The sequence below is a fragment of the Brienomyrus brachyistius genome, chromosome 7, assembly GCF_023856365.1.
Source record: "Brienomyrus brachyistius isolate T26 chromosome 7, BBRACH_0.4, whole genome shotgun sequence".
Lineage (NCBI taxonomy): Eukaryota > Metazoa > Chordata > Actinopteri > Osteoglossiformes > Mormyridae > Brienomyrus > Brienomyrus brachyistius.
This window is the reverse complement of record NC_064539.1, coordinates 24582604-24602660: the sequence shown is the minus strand read 5'-3', so window position 1 is coordinate 24602660 and position 20057 is coordinate 24582604. Positions and strand designations below refer to the sequence as shown.

At 44.0% G+C, this 20057-nt stretch overlaps 1 protein-coding gene across 1 annotated transcript; it reads right to left on the bottom strand.

Annotated features, from left to right (window-relative positions):
* Positions 1 to 469: 469 nt before the first annotated feature.
* Positions 470 to 15541, bottom strand: LOC125745979 (glutathione hydrolase 1 proenzyme-like). Its single transcript, XM_049019379.1, has 13 exons — positions 14279 to 15541; positions 13257 to 14183; positions 12497 to 12627; positions 12310 to 12399; positions 10829 to 11021; positions 10492 to 10652; positions 9851 to 10000; positions 9065 to 9201; positions 4073 to 4260; positions 3460 to 3587; positions 2898 to 3010; positions 2708 to 2821; positions 470 to 2617 (listed from the first exon to the last, which is right to left on the bottom strand). The coding sequence occupies exons 2-13, from the start codon at positions 13454 to 13456 to the stop codon at positions 2471 to 2473; spliced, it is 1752 nt and encodes a 583-aa protein (XP_048875336.1). The 5' UTR covers positions 13457 to 14183; positions 14279 to 15541; the 3' UTR covers positions 470 to 2470.
* Positions 15542 to 20057: the final 4516 nt, after the last annotated feature.

Sequence of the window (20057 nt, the reverse complement as noted above, 5' to 3'; positions counted from 1 at the left end):
ACATTTTCTAACATATTATAGATGATTCAATATATGTCACACGCTGATTTGCCGATGACTCCATAAGGCCTGTCCAATCAGGTGCATAAGTGAGAAAAACATTTGGTCTCCAATTAAAGACACACGTGCACTTTCTTCCAACTTCCTGTTCATTACTTCTGCCTGATCCGGCAAGGCAGGTATGTAAGAAAGAGGCTGTTGCTCATACTGCGATCATCTCTTATGATTAATGATCATTGTATCAATGAGTAAAAACAAAAGTCGCACGGCACAAAACGTGAGAGAAAAGTTAACAGAAATTCTCTAAAAAATTCTCTACTTGTTTACTACCCTATGGTATGCAAAACCCATTTTTTTGCCAGTGTCAATTTATCATGGATAAAAAGAATTGATAATGAGGTTTTTGTTTCTTAGAAACGACTCACTAAGGCTTTCACTTTATTTGTAGGTTGTCCAGAGAATTTATTCATTTTCAGTGAACTGGCAGAACAGTTGGGTAGCTGGAGGAAGATTTGGTGGTCATCCAAAGGAGAACCAGACTGGCTGTTTGATATTGAAAGGTTTTGTCATGCATCCAACATGTTTCCTTAATTAAGCTAAATGGTCGGAAAGTCCCTAGCTTATAAACCCTTGTGGGAAATCCAACACTGGGACTTAGGTATGGGAACAGGGCAGAAACAATGGTATGACAGCACTTTGTTCAGTGATTAACCAGATTACTTGTTTCATGCCTCTTTCAGATTAATCATGCCTGCATGTGTGCATTGTTTTCAACAGAAGAGTTCCGCGTTCTCCACACCTAAGGGACTATTGCTGAGTCTTCAGAAAACCTGGATGAGTAAAAGGCTTCTTACGGAAACTGAATTTACCTGCTTCTTGAAGTGCTGTTAACATTTAAGCTGCGCTTATCCCAACAAGAAATGCAAACAGGCAATTAATGCAACATGCTTGAGGCTGTTTTAAATCTGTGCAGCACTGTGTCTCAAACCAGCACAACCAGCAAATCAAAATGAATGGTTTCATCTCACTTCCATACGTTTTTTTTTTTGCGAGCAGTAGGAATACTGTGAATGCTGTAACGATCCGCCTCTTCCGCAGTAAAGCTGTGGACCGTGATTCGGATTTTGCAGAGACAAGCTATGGTATCGTATTAGCAGTCGGTATTGATTTTGGGGTAAAATGCAATAATTGAGTTACGGATGAGCACACACACTGATGAGGAGTTTACAACAAAATATAAACAGAGCAGAACAATACAAAGAAAAAACACAGACAAAGGGTGATCACACGGACCCCACGAAGCACATACAGGCCATTTCGGGTCTTTTTTTTTGGGGGTGGGGGGGGGACTGGTCTGGGAAGCCACCTGGGTGGTTTTTATACAATACAAACAGGGCTGTGTACAGTACATCTAAGCAGATTGTTTGTTGTGGCTTTATCTTGTTTCAGTATCATTAAAACGTTTTGCAAGCGCCCTTGTAAAGGGAACCGTATAGAACAACAGGAGACACAGATGGAAACGCAGAGGACTAAGCCAGGGAAGGGCGATGTCGTCTGTGCCTCTCGCTAATGATTCCACGCCCCAGCAACGGAGGGTCTCCCCTTTGGTGGACCTCAACAACAACAAAAAAAGTACTTCCACAGAAACGGTGGGACACGTGCAAGCGAGACTGCGGCTGGGACCATAACCTGCATTAAACTCCGGTCTTGGCTCACAGCTTGCGCGTACTGCCAGGGCCGTGTTTCCTTCCAGTGGCATTGCTTACATGCTGAGAAACCTGCAGCTGAAACCATTGTTGAAATGCAGTTTGGCATGAAGCGCGACAATGCATTGTATAAAGCATTATGCAAGACGGAATTGATGGACGGTGGGTGGGTGGACGTGGAATTCTAAATTATTTTCTGCTAATGACATAAGTCATGTCTGGGCTTCTAGTCCCACCAAGTTCCCCAGCTGAAGGGAACAGCAAATTAGAAAAGATAAGGGGAACTACAGAACGATGTAAAATAAACACACACCCACATTTTAAAATTAGAACTGCAGACAAAGCTCCTAGCCAGAGGTGCCAGGGGGAGGGGATTGAGGGAAAACACACATTTTGATTTGCTGCCTTCTTCTGCACAACAATCGAAAATGTGACTGGTCAGCATTTTCTGGCGTTGGGGTGGGCTAAGCTTCTGATTGGGTGGTCCAGGCCCAGCCTGGCCCATCTGTGCAGCTAGTCCAGTCTGTCTCCTAACTGAATCAAAATACATCATATCAGTATTAAATATATTAATTAAACCTTTGGAGGAGTCATATGGCTCAGTATGTCACTGTCTTTTCCCAGGGATGTAAATAAATATTAATTTAAATTCTTTGACACCTGATACTTTCCCATAAAAGGATCCGGAAAATGCAACGCAGCTGCGATCACATGGATTGAAGAGGACAAAGAAAGAGGGTCATACAAGGGGGCTTCCTCTTCCCTCAGTACCCCGCCGGATAGCCCATCTTCCTGGGGTCCGACTCGGCGTCAAGCAGATTCCCCCTCCTCAGTATGGCCTGCACCACAGACCCGCCCATGTTCAGAACTTCGATCACGTGGTTTTTCTTTGCCAATCCATCCAGCACACTCTAAGCACACAGAAAGACAAGTACAGCTTTGTCATCGAGTGTGTTAGTGCTGCCAGCGCTGTCTGTCGTCTTATAGTTCTCCCTAGTTACCTGACTAAAGCCTGCCTCTACTACAGTGGTGTTGGGGCGGAGCTGGTTGTGGATCCTTGGCTCCTTCACCGCCTTCCTCAGGTCGTAATTAAAAAACAGCGAGTTGAGGATCACCTGTCAGAGAAATGGACGTGTCAGTTCGAGCACCATGGCAAGAGGATGGGCGTGCAGAATAGGCGGGTCTACTGACCAGGGCTGTCGCCGTTGTGATCTTGGTCCCACCAGAACCTCCCACCACCATTTTGACCTTTCCTCCCTTGTCTGTGAGGATTGTTGGGCACATGGAGGACAGAGGCCTTTTACCTAAGTCATAAAAACCAAGTCAGAGGAACTCACTTTAGCCACAAATTTTCTGAATTCATGTTCATGAATGTTATCAGAAATCCCTATTAAATAAAAACACAAACACTTTGACTGAAATGCAGAAAGCTAAAGTATTGGCAAAAGAGCACTGACATGCAGGATTTGTAGCTATCACGACATTTTTCCAACTAAACAACTCCACAGAAGTCCACGTCTCCCCATTAATTCCCGCATATTTTCAGGGTAAACAGAGAGACATGAGCAGCTAAACACTGTGTACCTGGGGGAGAAATAAGGAAATGCGGTTCTGTATTTGTACCCAGTGACTTGAAAAATTATGTTTTTCATACTTAAGATTTGTACTGGGTCAGTGAGTCGGCATTCATTGCTTCACAACATGCATTTGCGCCTAGAAGCCATACAAAAGCCCTCATCTCTGGCTCCCTCACCTGGATGGATGTAGTTGTTGGGTGAGGGATCCACTCCAAAGCCGTTAGTGATGTTGGGAGAGCTGAAGTCGTCCATCTCGTTATTGAAGAGGATACCAGTCCTCCGGGACAGAACCTTAGAACCAAAACTGAGAATATTGCACATTCAATGTGCCTTTTCCGAATACTGAGTCTTCCGTTTCAGTTTACTTAGACATCAATGCCTATGGATCAATATACAAAATGCTAACATACTGGAAAGTTAATTAATATCTTAAAGGTGTTACACTGTGGCCTGGTTCCCCTGATATTTAAATGGGTCACTAAATCATTTGTTTCCAAGTTCCAACCAGTCATTATTGAAGAGGATGATTTAGTCCTCATCAATGAAATAAATTACTTTACCTACTCTAGACTAACCAAACTTGGCTGTAAGGCTGTTTCTATCTACAAAATGATTAAACCTTCTGCAAAATGGATATATTTTCATAAGGATTCATTTTAGATGCTTTGTACAAGACAAACAGAGCAGAGAGTGTAATCAGAAACCTTTGGCTTATGAGATCTTGATGCCTTGTCTACAGGCTTAAGTGTGAAGCCATGATAACAGTGGTAAACTAGTTGGTATCCATACTAGTGGTTGATGGTGCTAGTAGCTGCCACAGCACTGCCATCCTCTGCCACGACGGAGAGGTGGGCCGTGCCCTGGCTGCTGGGGACGTAGTAGTCAGGCTCGTAGTAGCTTTCGGGGTGGGTTGTGTTGTCAGTGATCTTGTTGCGAAGGTTTTCAGCAAACTCCTCTGAGGTCATGTTAGCGATGAGCTGAGGGAACAGATATCAGAGCTGCTGTTTATATCCTTACCGCTAAATGGGCACCTTGGGTGGGAGTGTCAGTTATATGCTGTGCAAGTGGCTCTGCAAGAAAATAAAAATTGAGAAGGAGGAGGGATTCTGCAGCTGACTGGAGTCATTATGTCCTGCTGACTCACTGTCACTGTGTACAGTGACAAATGGGCACCTGCAACTTAATGTCGCGTTTCCAAAAATGACGGGACGCTGTGTAACATGTAAATAAAACAGAATGCAATGATTTGCAAATTTTATAAACCCATATTTAATTGAAAATGGAACAAAGACAACATATCAAATGTTGAAACTGAAACACTTCCTTGTTTTATGACAAATATATGCTCTGTTTTAATTAATTAATTTAATGAGTTAATCAGCAACAGGTTAGTAAGTGAAGATTTCATTTCTGTTTTCTTTTCTTGCCCGTATGCAAGGAGATCCTGGGTTAAGTTTAAATAAATTTGCCATTGTTTCAGAACCATTGTACCAAGTTTGTCTTGACATAGATAGTCTCCAGTTGCTATTGGGAGATTGTTACCTAGATCTGATTCCCTGCCAGCCAGACCAAATTACGGTCAGCATTTATGGTGCTGTTTACCTGTTACATCAATGTAATATTCAAAAGAATTTGGGAATACAGTACAAACCATAGTCCATAACTCATATTTCTTTCTTTAATTACCTTTAATCAGATGACAGGGCCCCAGTCCTCAGTTTATGTGAACATGACAGAAGGAATGGAAGAGTTATGACAGCAATTTGAAGACCTTTAAGCCTGGGTTGCTGAACAATCTGCTCATAAGAGAGAGCAAAGAGCACGTCTTGAGCAAGGCATAAGCGACCAAAGGGATATACTCTCAATGGCAAAGGTAGTCTTGAAACAGAAAATCCAAGCTGGGTTTATATACACACAGACAGAAAGTGCTCAGACTTCAGTGCAAATCAAAGTAATGAAGAACAATGCATGGAAGAGCGGGTAGCTTCATTGAAGTGCTACTGTAAAGTTTGCGTCATTCCAGAAGAAGATCAAGTCAAAGTTGTTAAACAAGTTAAAGGGGGAGGCAAAGCGAACTGTAAGGCGTATGTTGGCAGACAGCACTACAGATGTCAAAGCTGTCTTTAATATTCTTGAGGAAGTATATCGTGACAAGGCCCCTGTAGGTGCAAGACTGAGAGTGCTTTATGACAGTAAGCTGGTGCTGGGTTTGCGGGATGTTGCCTTGCACAAGAAGAACAAAAGACAAACTAAAGCCCGGCCTCCACCAACATTCATCGCGCTAAAGCAGGCCATGATTAATAGGTCTGAGGAAGATGGAGCCTCTTCGACCATCACAGCCAAGTACCCCAGTCGAGGCGCCGTCAATACAGCTGAAGATGCTTTACCTGTATTATCACTACAGGTACTGCAAGTACGGAAACAGTCTGTACAGATACTTGTCGCTAACCAGGACGAGTTTCTTAGAGCATTACATAGGACAGAGCTACATGGCATTCCACTGGGAGAGGTCACCATCCCTGAGGGATGAATCTGGTAGGCTGATTTGTTACACCTTTGGTGAACCATTGCATACTAGCCAAAGTAAGTACATAGTGCTAAGTAACAGGCACAGGCAAACATTAACCCTTTAGCAAGAGGGTATAAGAATGTCCTTATTCTCAATGTTATGTTTACGAGGTTCCGAGCTGCAGTGCCAACCGAGCATCAAATGATACAAACAACAGCGAATGCACTAATCAAACATTGGTTCTTGTATTATAGCTGCCCCGCTCAGCTGCATGCTGACCAAGGCTGGAATTTCGCGGCCAGAGTAATTAAAGAGCTCTGCCGTGTTAATGATATTGCCAAAAGTGGGACAAACTCCTACCACCCACAGGGAAGTGTTCAGTGCAAGCATTTTAATCTCACACTGCATGAAATGTTAAGGTCTCTCACAGCAGAAAGGAAAAGGGCCAATAGGGAGCATCTGCCAGAGTCAGTCATGGCATACAGTGCCACGCCCCATTTTATTCACCTTCTAAGAGAGTTTGCACGTCTTCCCAGAGACATTCTAGGAGGCAAGGACCTGGCAGTTAGTGACGCTGACAACATGGATGACTGGGTCATCATCATCATCCATGACTACAGGCAACATGACACCAGTCAATGAATGTGGCGAAGAGAGAAGCAGGAGCAAGGAGACAACAGCGAACGTGGGAAGTCCGAGCAAGACCAAGCGTGAAGGAGAAGTTTAATGTCTGATGTTTAACGGTAATAAAACAAATGAAAGATGAAGGCTGCAGAACCAAGCTGTGTGAGTTCATGCAGCAGATCCTCACGATGCGAGGAGAAGGACGGCAGCTGGCTAGTTTAAGGAAAACAGACGGCAAAGCAACTGGGACGACACCATCTGTGAATCTCAATGGCAAGTTGGACGTTTCCACTTGCCTTTTCCATCTCCCTTTGTTAGCATTCCTTGCCGGGTGCCCTTGTCCACTCAGCACTGGATTTAAGGAGTGACTCCTTGGTTACTGTTCGATGTACAATGAGACACTGTGTTACCGAGACTGACATTGTTGACGGATTTTGCGAGCTGAAATTCCCAAACTTTATGTGCACTGTTCCGTTGAATGTACAGTGGAATGTATGTCATTATTGTGCAGTGTACTGTGGAGAAGTGTTTGTTGTACTGATGATTTCGAGCTTAGACTGTAATTTGAGTTTTGAGTTAAATTTTATTTAGTCTAGTAGGGGCGGATAATGCGGGTGCAAGTGTAATTCTAGCTGTGCGGTATTTCGTTGTTTTTCCTTTTCGTGTCTTAATGGCAGAGTAACAGCAGTTTGCGATGTTTTTGGTTGAAAAGCAGGAAAGTTTTGTTCATTGTCCCAGGACTGTTGAAGCTCCACCGGTGAGAGAAATGGGAGAGTGAATGTATTTATTGTGTTATTTAAGTTTTCGCTATATTGATGTGGAGGTGGACACAGCGAAGGTTTCTTTTCTGTTTTCTTGTCTTGTACGTATGCAAGGAGGTCCCGAAAAATAACTGCTGGGTTACGTTCAAATAAATTTGCCATTGTTTCAGAACCATTGTGTCAAGTCAATTTGCTTAGCTGGAGGGAAGGGGCAGGACGCTACAGTATAAGGTGGTCACACATTCATTTAGGGCTCTATCGACACACCAAATGCAACACTATGCATGGGGATGGTGTTAGTCCAAAACCGCAGAAACTACCCCTATTACATGGAAACACAACGCCCAAGATCATTTAAGATGGACTGGGGCCAAATGGAAAACTGTCATGTGGTCTGACAAATCAAAATTTCTATTTGTTATTGGAAATCATGGACGCCGCCTCCTGCAGACTAAAGAGGAGAGGGACCATCCAGCTTGTTATCAGCAGACAGTTCAAAAGCCAGCAGTCATGATGGTTTGGGGGTGTATTAGTGCGCATGGCTTGGGTAGCTCGCATGTCTGGCATGTCTTCGCCATTAATGCTGAAGGATATATAGAGGTTTTGGAGCCAACATATGCTGCCATCCAGACAACGTCTTTTTCAGAGAAGGCCTTGAATATGTCAGTAAGACACCAAACCACATTCTGAGCATATTAAGGCAGCAGGGCTTTATAGGAGAAGAGTCCAGATGCTAGACTGACCTGCCTGCTGTCCAGACCTGTCACCCACTGAAAACATTTGGCGCATCATGAAACCAAAAATACGATAAAGGAGATCAGTCGAAATCCTATACCAGGCAAGAATGGGACAACATTTCACTCCAGCAACTGGTCTCCTCAGTTCCCAGACGTTTAGAGAATGTTGTTAAAAGGAGAGGCGATGCAGCACAGCGGTAAACATGCCCCTGTACCAGCTTCCTTGAAACGTGTTGCTGGCATCAATTCAAATCAAGCATATACTGTAGAGTAATCCCCCGCTATTTCGCGGTTCAGCTATCGTGCCCCCGCTATATTGTAGATTTTTCCCTGACGCACCATAGTTCTCTGCATATTGCGTACCTTGCTTGCGGCCCCATTGTTGCGAGCAAGATTTTGGTTTTGTTCTAAGCCCTGCGATGGGTCCCAAGTGTTCTGCACCTTCTAAGCCTTCTGGTAGTAGTGAGCCTAAGCGCCAGATGAAGGCCTTGACCATTCAGGAGAAGGTAGAGACTCGAATCCGGGTCCCAGAGGTGTGAGGCAACAGTGCTAACCACTGCACCACCATGCCGCCCCCATATGTATACATTACATATTCTTATTATTATTATGTTATTCATATCCTTCCCCTGACATCCACATATCATATGTGTTTACAAAGTGTTTTTTAATAAGGTTACATGTGTTTAAAGCGTGTGTGTGTGTGTGTGTGTGTGTGTGGGGGGAGGGGGGTATTTTAAGGCTTAAACTATAATTTTTTTTAAATTTATTTAGTCTTTCTATATCGCGGATTTTCACCTATCGCTGATGGGTCTGGAACGTAAATTCCGCGATAGGAGGGGGATCACTGCATTTGTCATAGAACAATGACATTCCTCGGTTTCAATATCTGATATTTTGTCTTTGTTTTATTTTCACTTAAATATATGATTTGTAAATCGCTGTATCCTGTTCTGTTTTCCCACATTTTACACAGGGTCTGAACTTTTTTGGAAACGGGGTTGTATTAAGCTGGTTAACTGGGTATTCGGTTTATGGATCATTACCCTCAGCTACCATACTAACATATGCCTCCTACTGCTTTGAATGGTATCCAATGGTGGCAGCCCCAATACCTTAGGATTAGAGCTTAAGGGGGTGACGGACTTACATTGGTGATGTTCAGGTAACGAGGATCCCCCAAATTGCTCCTCTTGCCGTAGGCGAAGCGAAAGGCTTCCACAATGCGGTGGTAGGTTAGGGTCTTCGTCTCTGTGTCAGAGACACTCGCGGCCGTGAAGTTATAGCCTGTCGGCAGAAGAATTCCGTTAAGCAGCAGCTGGGAAACCATGGAATTCCATGGAAATATTCATCTAAAAAAAACTAACGTTATAAGAAGGGATTTGAAACCATCTTAAAGACAGAAAGACAACCTTCTTTCCATCCCAATGAAACCGTGGAGATATTTGTTCAAAGAAAGGAAGCAGCTTTCACTACTGCATTGAAGTGGAAGTCACAGTGCAAAACACCTCCTAGATGCAGTGGCTGGAGGCTGTCATTACTGACTTGCAGGCTGAGCCCTGATGATTCCTGTAACCTTCTCTTAGAGAGGAGTTTGCTTGGGACAACAGAAGCTGTTTACAGAAGGTGCTCCATCCGAGCTGAAGTCTAAATAGAATAAGTCCACAGTTCTGGAAAGTCACAGCTCCATCTACTGCTGAAACCTGCTTCCCCAACTGTAACCCCTGGAGACCTGAGTGTTAATGTCACAGGCAGGTTTCTGTGACTTTAAAGGTCCCCCGAATCACTCAGCAGACCAATACCAGTCACTTATTCTCCCTTCCTGTTATATCATGGCAAATTTGCAAGATGGAGTGTGGCAGGATTTGGCCAGCAGTGACTGATGACCCTCTGTGACTTTAATATTGTCTGCGGGGGGGAGGGGGACGCAACTCACCTTTCAGGATGTTAAGTATAAGGGCGAGGACTGGGCCACTGGACGGGGCACTGGGGACCCACATGGTGTACTGCCCCACTTCTACTTTCAGAGGGCTTTCATCTAGCTGTGGTCGGTAGGTCTGCAGGTCCTCCAGTGTGATGATGCCCCCTGCAATGCAAACAAAGAGACACTGTCTCAACTAGAGGACACAGACAATCATCTCCATCTACCAGTGTAATATTCAGTCCACTACTTTTAATGAAGAATTCCATTAAACTTTCATATCTATCTATGTGAATAACTTCGATCAGTGGAATGTTTGATATGACAAGGCCCACACTGAACTTCAAACATGTCACGCTTTGGTAAAAGTAAACAGCCTGTCATAACAAAGTCGAGTTCACCTTCCTTGAATCAGCTACCTATAAATCTTTATGACTGTAAACCTGCACGGCAGAATTCCTTGGCACAGACTTGGACTTCCTGCTTGGAACTTGTGACTGACGGATTTAAAGCTTTTCGTGGTTTTTTTGAGAAGCATCTTGAAATGACTCTTTGTTAGCGCAGCAAAACCAAAAGAGGTTCCGCAGAATTGGGCAATCTGTAACCAGGAAACTTAATCAGCTAATGTCAGTATGACGGGTAACAGGAGAGGCAACCTGCATCCTGAATGTCCTTCACGATATCCTCTGCCATTTTCCCAGTGTAATACACGTCAGGTCCCTCCATGGCTATTCTTTCATAGGTGTCTGCGAGGGTGAGAAACCGAATGGTTTCGTTCTCCTTTAGGGGACGCTTGTTTGCATCGCAGAACACGTCGCTGAATCACAGAGGAGGAGAAACAGCGGCATTAGATCATAAGAGAGGAGACATTAGCGGCAGACGCTAGATCACTGGAACATGCAACAGTTAGGTGTTCAGGAGCATTAAGAAATAAGCAAATCTGAGATGGTTCAGTGCACTGGAAATGCGTGCAGGCAGAACGTCGCTTCTCACCACAAGGCTGCGTCTCCCTGGATAGTGTCCTTGTTTTTCTCGATGGCTGAGGCCAGCGCATTGCTGATGGGGAACCCTTCGCGAGCCAGACGTATGCTGGGCTCGAACAGATCCTTCCAGGGCAGGTGGCCATGCCGGCGGTGAGCCAGCTCATAGCCCCGGATCTCCCCCGGGACGGCAATTGCCAGACCACCTGCAAGGCAGTCGAGCCACATGACTGAAACTACCCCACCGGCGAAGGCGGTTCCTCTAGACCTTGGGGTCGACATCAAATGGCCTTTAGCTTGACTGTAGCTAAGCGGGAGGAAACCTCACGACACAAGGAGAACATACATACTCCACACAAAGAGCAGAGGTATGATTTGAATCCTCAACGTTAGATGATTTATTAATTCTAGGAATGCTTTTTCTGGGTATCTCTCCTTACATTCATTGCTAAAAGAAGGAAACTAGTAATTAACTATAGTAAATTACAGCACCATTTTATCTTGCATTGTTTCTTCCATGCAGAAGCCAGAAAACATTTCATACATTCCATTTAAACCCCAACTTTGCAGTAAGGCGTGTAGAAATTGGCATCATTTCCTACTTGTTTGCTCACCCTGTCAACATGAGGGTGTTTCAGGGGGGTCTTATTCCTACTGGCCTTTGTGCCGACAGGTTTTCCTATCAGCCCCTCTGGGGGGGGGGGGGGGCTCCGTAAAATACAGACAACAAATGTAACATCACGACCCCTTCTGGTCACTGGAGGCACAGTGGAGTCTCTACGCTTGGCAGAGCATCCTCAGGTATTTTCTGCACAAACACAGTTCTGTAGCCAGCTAACTGGCATTGGCTGGGTGTGCTTGTTGGCACAGGAGCCTGCATGCACTGCAGTACACAGGAACAGGAGGTGTGTGGGCCACTTTGTGACAGCTTTCTGTAGTAAAAACCGCACAGGCGCCCCCTACCTTATGGCGTGAGTCATGTCTCAGATGGCAGTGAGCAGACTTCAACAACAATGTGTGGCCAGTGCACTGCGCACCTTTAACTTCTGTCACTGTGATTCGCAGCCGGTCAATAAGGATAGCATGTTGCACTGCTATAAATTTAATTCAGTCACATTTTCACATGTTGCCATATGACATCATTCTTGGATTTGACTTGGTTTTTTCATCTATTTTTGTAAGGACTCACTGTCTCTGTAAATCTTCTGTTGTTATTGTCCATCGCTGGATGGTAATATTTAAATGTTTATTATATAATAACTGCAAGATGGTAAGGTGGCCCAGTGGGTTGTGGGTTCCATGTGTGTGTCCCTGTGTTCACGTGGTTTGTTTCCCCTGCCTTGTGCCCGGTGCTTCCTGGGATTGGCTCCAGGCTCACCACCACCCTCTACTGGATCATTTTTCAATGGAACATGGATGGATGGATCCTGACTGTGTCTTATTGTTCCGAACTGCCTCAGCAACTTTTGTAGCACAGAGGCGATGGGGCCTCACCTTTACTCGACAGCTGTTCTTTACCACTGTACATGTCTTCAGATGCGTTCAAAGGTGCCGTCTCTCTCGCGTCGATGATTTCCACCTTTCCTGGGTAAAACAAAACAGTAGGCAGCCAATGGAGCCCCTTCAGATATTCTGCAAATGTGGGCGATGCAGAGCTTTCAGGAGCTGGGGGCAGACCCACCTGTAGTACCGTTGTAGATGGTGAAAAACAGCCCCCCCCCAATCCCCATGCTTTGGGCGTTCATGAGCCCCACACACAGCAGGGCGGCGATAGAGGCATCCACAGCAGAACCCCCCTTCTTCAAAATGTCCCTGAGTATGTTGGAAAAATACACAATCAAATGCAATGAAAAGCTCTTTAATGGACGGTGTGAAGTTAGCATGTCCTAGAAAGACACACCTCAGGAACGATTATTGCGTTCACTTTCCCACTACTCGCTACTGGATAAACGATTGGGAGATGGAAGGATCAGTGCACGGATGGTGCACACCGGAAGGATTATAGGATTTAACCCTTAGACGGGCTGTCGCCTGAAAAATGACTGGAAGTCAAACTACACGAGGTCATCCATGATAAAATCTGCCAAGCAAGTAGGGTGTGAAATGTATTCAAAAATACAGGACAAATATTTCCAGACCCTGCATAGTTCGACACCCTACATAGGGTCTAGAACTGCCTAAGAACTATACTTTCGTATGACAAATGTTTGATTTGATCATGTTTTCTTTTACATACACCATAAAGGTTAAAGAAACTTTTACTGATGAAATTATACCTTTTTGATTTATAGATCACTGAATTTTAAATGGGTTGTTTAATAGATTAATAATTAATTCTTATTTCAAATATAAGCAGATTAGACAGAGAGAGAGAGAGAGAGAGAGAGAGAGAGAGAGTTAGTGAGTGATACAGGCACTGTGTGTTTGGTGTGAGTCCATACCTCCCAATCTCTGAGCACGGCCCTGCATCTGCCGCCACTGCGGCCCTGCTGAAGGAGTGCTTGTCATCTGGGGCCCCAGCAGGAGGTTTCCGGCGGCCAACACCATAGAACACCCCCAGGAAGATGCACACTGTTGCCACCAGTAACGCCAGCAGAGAAATCACAATCGTCTTCCGGACCATTTTCCTACCACCACGCATGGAAGCATCTGTCACACACAAACACTCCACCTCTCTTGAGATAGAAAAATGATAAATCTCCTGTCTAATAACTCTAGTTAAGCCACTTAGAATAAAACTCCGGACGTCTCAGTAGGTGAGCAATCTCTTTTACTCGAGCGATCCAGCAAAGCGCTCCCGTCACACTCTTGCACCAGGTACCAAGTAACCCGAGCACAAACAGCAACCAGTTGAAAAACCATAACTCCCAATTCCAGATAAGTCCCGATTGGTCACATAACAAAAAAACAAACCGAGCTCAAACGTATAACAAACACAATTCTCCTGCCCAATTGGTTCACCGTGGTAGCAAGGTATATCCACGCATTTTGCTCATTTTAACCAAAACATGTCTCGACTGCTAGGCTCCTACTTGAGATATGAATAAAGATATTGATTATATTGACATTGAATCACTGTAAATACTTGGTTATCCTTTGATTAATATGATTGACGTATTGTATTGACGTACTGTCATTGAGTCACTGTAAATACATGGTTAACATACGATTAACGTGACAACTGCTTATATATTTGTACTACCGCATAACACACTGCATATGGCCTACTGCGAATACTTTATAACTGCAGCTCTTTGTGCACCAGTTGGGGCAGCTTCGAATCAGGCAGTTTCTTCCTCCCCCCCTTCTCTGCTGTCCATCTCCAAGGTCTGATCTCTCTTCCGCGTCTGCAGACTAACCGCGTTCAGCTATCATGAGGCAAGAACACACAATATTCAAAACAAACTTCTTATCTAGGGCCTAAGATATAACAGACCCGATATGCCTCCCCTCCCAAGCCTACCAATGTCAGATTTTCTTTCCACACTCTCAGACGTCCACCGGGGTGTTCCTCTTGGCTCTGTTTGCGATACAGAACCGTGGGCACCATTACGCCATTTGGTTCTCCGTACGAGCCTCCTGTGAACCTCAGCTCATGTTGAGACATGTTCGCCGAAGGCTAGACCAGACTGACGAACATTCCCCGTTGTTCCTGCCAGTGGCCATACAGCCTCCGCTGAAGACCAGACCGATTCACTTGGATGACGCTTGTTATCCTCACGGAACTGCAACACTAGCCTCAGCCACAGCTGTAATTATACCATGTTTGCAAGTCATACGTTGTCCCTGGACAAAGGGGGGTCATATATGGACTAACAGGGTCATATTAAATCATGAGGCACCTGCCTGGAGATGCAGTCTGAGGCGACTCCCTGGTTAATCACTACATGCTTCTCCTGGCAGCCCTGTGCTCTGCCCACGCTCACGTAATGTGGCCCAAATGAGTATGAAATGAGTTTAACACCTAACCCAGTCCTGAGAATTCATACAGCATGGTTTAGGGTGAAGAAAAATCCAAAATATGTCACTAGAAGATGAGACATTAACAACTGACCTATATATTCATCATGGAATGAATGAACAGAGCTCAACAAAACAGGCATCACATGGTTTTAAAGCGAGGCGTGCAGGGCAATAGGGGCTGGAGTGGCTTAGGACAAGGTCAATACTTAACCTGACCTGCTCTAGCAAAACATCCAACCGTATGAATTCATAAAAAATGCAAGTCTCTTTGGAGAAAAGGGTAAGTTGAATAAATGAAGATGAAGTGCTTTAAATCATCCTTTTTTGCATTCAGGGAATAACGTATAGGTCCTCTGCAGGGGTGAAACTTCATTAATAATTTAGCAATATATTTTTGCTACTAGCTGGGCTACTTCAGTCAAAAACGTAGTCTGGCATGTAGTCTGAAATTACTTGAATAGGATAGTGGCTGAGCTTTATCTCCAGCACAAGTCCATTACATCCTCAGCATTATTTATTTTCAGACATGATCCCCCCCCCCATAAAAATATTTTTCTGTGAGTTTCTATTTACTCTCCCTTTGGAGTTTGTAATGTTTCACCAAATATTAGCCTGCCAGTGACCTGTCAGAAAATTTTCAGTCACTTAAGAATGTTTTCCTTCTCATCAAGACAGGAGCCCGAAAGCGTGCCAATATCTGAGAAGTGCTACATTTTCGGAAACACCACACTTCAGTCCTCACCATGTTCGGGTTGACAGTTGTGCAGCAAGACTATTGAAAGTGAAGACGGTAAATACCTTCTGAATGTGCCAGTTCACTTCACTGCTACAAGTTCACTGTCTCACTGTGCCTAATCTCTGTAACATGAGACCTTCTCCCCGAAACACCTCTCTGAGAGGCACAGAAGCTCCCAGTGACATGCACTCTTACGCTAACGCTAATGCCTGCTAGCCGGACTCTCAACAATACCAGCACAAGCACTGGGAGCGTCTGCACAGCTACGGCTGAGGCTTTGCTTTCGGGCACTGCTGGGCAGTAGAGAGCAGGATCCTCCAGTGCAGCAGCAGTAAATACGTTACTGTAACCCTCACTGGGTGGCTCCTGTCATCTGACCGCCGACGGCTCTGAAGGTGGTGCGGCATACCTGTCTGAGCGACCCGGCTCCTTGCAGCTTCAGGGAACTTGTCTTGTCCAGCTAGTGTGCTGCTCTTCACCAAATAGGCAGCCCTGCATACAGTTACTGTATGCCACTATAATGCTTTCAGTAAACATTAACTACCATTACCTTGGGAAAATTTACAGCACCCTTGTAATCGTCATTCTATACCAGTCAACAAATTGTTACATCCTTGTTTCACAAATCAAAATAGATGAATCTCACAGTACTGGTTAAGCTGAATCCAAATATCTACTCAGATAACAGTAGATATTTGACACACAAGTAAACCTTATACTATACGTATGTTTACAGAGTATGGGTACAGTAGATGTGACTCATCTTGCTGCTGTACTTGGCCTCAGGATCGTTCCTCTTAAGGGTCCCGCAGAAGTCAGCCAGCAAACTGGGTCTCCACTGGCCTTGATATCGTTTTTTCAATATCAACATGAGAGCAGGATCTGGTCTCAATATGTCAAAACCACGTTGCAGCTTGTGACCACAAAGCAGACTTACAGCAGGCCTACTATCCTAAAAATGTTCAGAAATAGAAATAAAATCATTTTTCCTAAATTACAATTAAGTATGCCCATACATTCTTAATAAGCTATTATACACTATCAATATAGCTTAAAGATGACACCACTGAAAAACCAAGGGGCGAGAGCAAAACTCTGAGCACGTTTATTAAATCAGCATTAAAACGTACATAAAAGCGTTTCTCAAAAAAACCTGACGCGGTGTGAAGATTTTGAAGTTATGACTGTGATCAGCACAGCCATAACATGCCTGCTGGAAGCCGCCGCTTCAATGCACATGTTCGGGTTTGCTTATGAGATGAATGGAGGTCAGAAGATTCAGGACACAGGGGCTGTGGGTACTGCTATGTTTATTTTGCATCCTTTACAAAGAACAGCTGACAGAGTATAATCAATAAACAGAGAATAGATGTTGGCGCAATGTAAGAAGCTACTTTCATAATTCATACAGATGCCAGGAAGCGGGTGGCAGGGGACGCCACCGAAGGAATAAGACTCTGTCATTAGGCAGTTTGGGGGCACCGAGTAATTGTAGGCCTACCCTCAAGAGTACGAAGGGGTACTTTTATCCCTCACAGTGCAGGGGTATAAACTGCACTGTGGATTCCACATATACCGCAATGTGGGCGGGGGGGTAATTAATGGCGGGTGGTGCACTTTGGCTGCCCGGGTTCACAGGACGCGCTGAGCCCTCTGCGGACACGTGACGCTGGTCGATACGGGGAAGCAACGTAACAGGAGAATAGCTATCAATGTTAATGGATAACAGAAAAAAAATAGCAAATGAGTTGAAGAGGAATATTGAACACTTGCGACAGAAGCTTTGGGAGTCAAATAATAGGTAATGATTTTACCATGTTTTAAATATTTCACTCACCTTTTTTTTTTTTTACACGTAGTGAACCTGTGGTTCTTGGAATGTGGCCTGTAAGATAAATCCATTTTTGAAATTTCAACGCAGGCCAAGGCCTGTATTTTAGAAGTTGGTTTTGTTAAACGACCAGTTTTAATAGTATTATCATCCTTCAAGCTTACATAACCGTTTATCCAGTACTGGGTCACTGCGAGCCTGGGGCCAGGAGGCACATGACAAAGCAGGGACACCCTGGATGGGACGCCAATATGGCTCCGTATGGAAAGCCTACACGCTACATTCAGAGATGCCGATTTGCTTACGTTGTGTGGGAAACCCAGCGGGAACGTGAGGAGAGCGTGGGGTGGGAGTTAAAACCACAACCCTGGAAGTGTGAGGCAAGACGAATGTTTGTTTAAGATTACAGTAATATACAGTAGCTGAGTGGGTAGTACTGTAGCCTCACACCTCTCCTCCGTATTTGTGTTTTCCCCAGAGTCACGTGGATTTCCACCTGCAGTCCAAAGATATGCATTGAGGTCAATTGCAATCTCTGAATTACCCCCATTAGATGATTAGGGATACACGTGCCCAGTGAGGGACTGGTATCCTACCCAGGATGTACTCTAGCCCTGTGCTGCATTAGTTTCATTTTAAAAACGTTCTGTTTAGAGCAAAATCAGGAAAAACTAGAATAATAGATGTTTTATGAAAGTTTTGCACGGTAATACTTAGTGGGGACACAAATACTTAGTAATAACTAAGTTACTACTGAAGTGCAAATCATGAAAATGAAAGATGTGTCATGATTCATTAATGATGAACAAACATAAGATATTAATCATACATCCTTTAACATAATGATCCTTCACTAGTTCGCTAAGACTTACAGAATTAACAGATATAGTAACAAATATACTGAACAAAAATATAAACGCAACACTCTTGTTTCTGCTCCCATTTTTCATGAGATGGACTTAAAGACCTACAATTCATTCCAGATACACAATATTACCATTTCTCTCAAACATTTCTCACAAATCAGTCTAAATGTGTGATAGTGAGCACTTCTGCTTTGCTGAGATAATCCATCCCACCTCACAGGTGTGCCACATCAAGATGCTGATCTGACATCATGGGTAGTGCACAGGTGTACCTTTTTGTGTACCATTTGTGTAATTATTGTTGATACTGTAAATGCTAGTTGAATTTCCCATGGTGGCGTGTATGTTTGCCTGTGTATTATGTGCACCCTGTCCGATCCTCACGCGTCCTTAGTGTTGTATAAGTCTCCCACCATGTATGTCCCTTACAGTTGTGTCTGACCTCCCTGTCTGTTACAGGGTTTGGAGGTCGGTACTCGTTGGCTGCTTCTTATAGTTAAGGGCTGCAAAAGAGGAGTAGGCCTCTTCCTCCTTTGTCTGCTCGGCGCTATGACAGTAACTGCTTGAGATAAATGATACATCGTAGCTCATTAATGATGAACAAACGTGAGAACAGAATTTCACGTTATTATTTGTCCTCACCGTACCTCCTTCAGTGGTTGATAAAGCTTTATATAATTAACTGACATAGTGACAAATATAGTACTTGCTAGACAATTCAATATGTGTGACAATTCATTAATGATTAACAAACATGAGATCAGTTTTTAACCAACACTTAATTTGTGGTGAATTAATACATAAATAGTAGCATAATGCGGCATTATTTGTGTCCCTCTCAGGCAAAGTGTCACCATTTCACACTTTTTATTCATGGACCAAAAATAAGTGGCCTACTTTAGTTTTCCGAACTTTTTTGGGAATAACTCCGGGGAAAATCTGCCGTCTGACTAATTTCATTTTGTCTTTTCTGTCTTCTGTCCATTTGTGATACTGACGGTACGTTCAGTCATGATTTTGTATGAAACTGAGAAAACTGAATCGCACTTCAGGACCGTTCTTTGTATTACTGTCTTCCTACTCCGCTCCATTTTACGGGAACCACCCAGTGTTGCATAAATTGCATTCAAGGCCATATGTCATCACTGGTATGATGTCTAACTATGAATCTGATCCTAATCTTACCTTATCATTTTCCTAGTGGTCGTTTAACAGATAAACGTAGTAGATCACGTCCCTAAGAAAAAAAGGGAAAAGAATAATGAGTCATTCTTTTGAACGGCTTTCGGAAAAGATCCCCTCAAAAAGCCTTTAGCCAGCACTGAAACTCCACTAAAACATCTTTTTTTTCAATGAACTGCCCCTTTAAGACCAAAACATGTTGCCACTTTGCATCACACGATGATGTCACTTTCTCTGTGACTACATGTGACTGGCCCCTGTGAATGGCAATGGAGCACAAGCACAAAGACTACCGTGGAAACGCAAACGGGGGATTTATTAAATAAATAACAGAATGCAATAGGGCGGTCAGGCAGACTACAGAAGAATAAATGTCAACACAACAGGGCAACTCACAGGGAGAGCAAGTATATCCAAAGCAGTCTGTTCAATAAGGGTGATCCAGCGAGATTCCAAAGGGAGAGTTCACACTAAAATTAAGCCCGTGGGGTATCAACACAGTAATAATCTACAGAGAATTAAGAAACAACAGGAATAGTGCATCGGCGGAGCTCTCAATCTGCGATTATCTCAGTGAAATTCAAAATGCTGTCTGGTAGAGATGAACCATTTGCGATGCCTTTGAGCCCACGTGATGCTTCTGGTTTCCTGCTGGCCGTGCTGT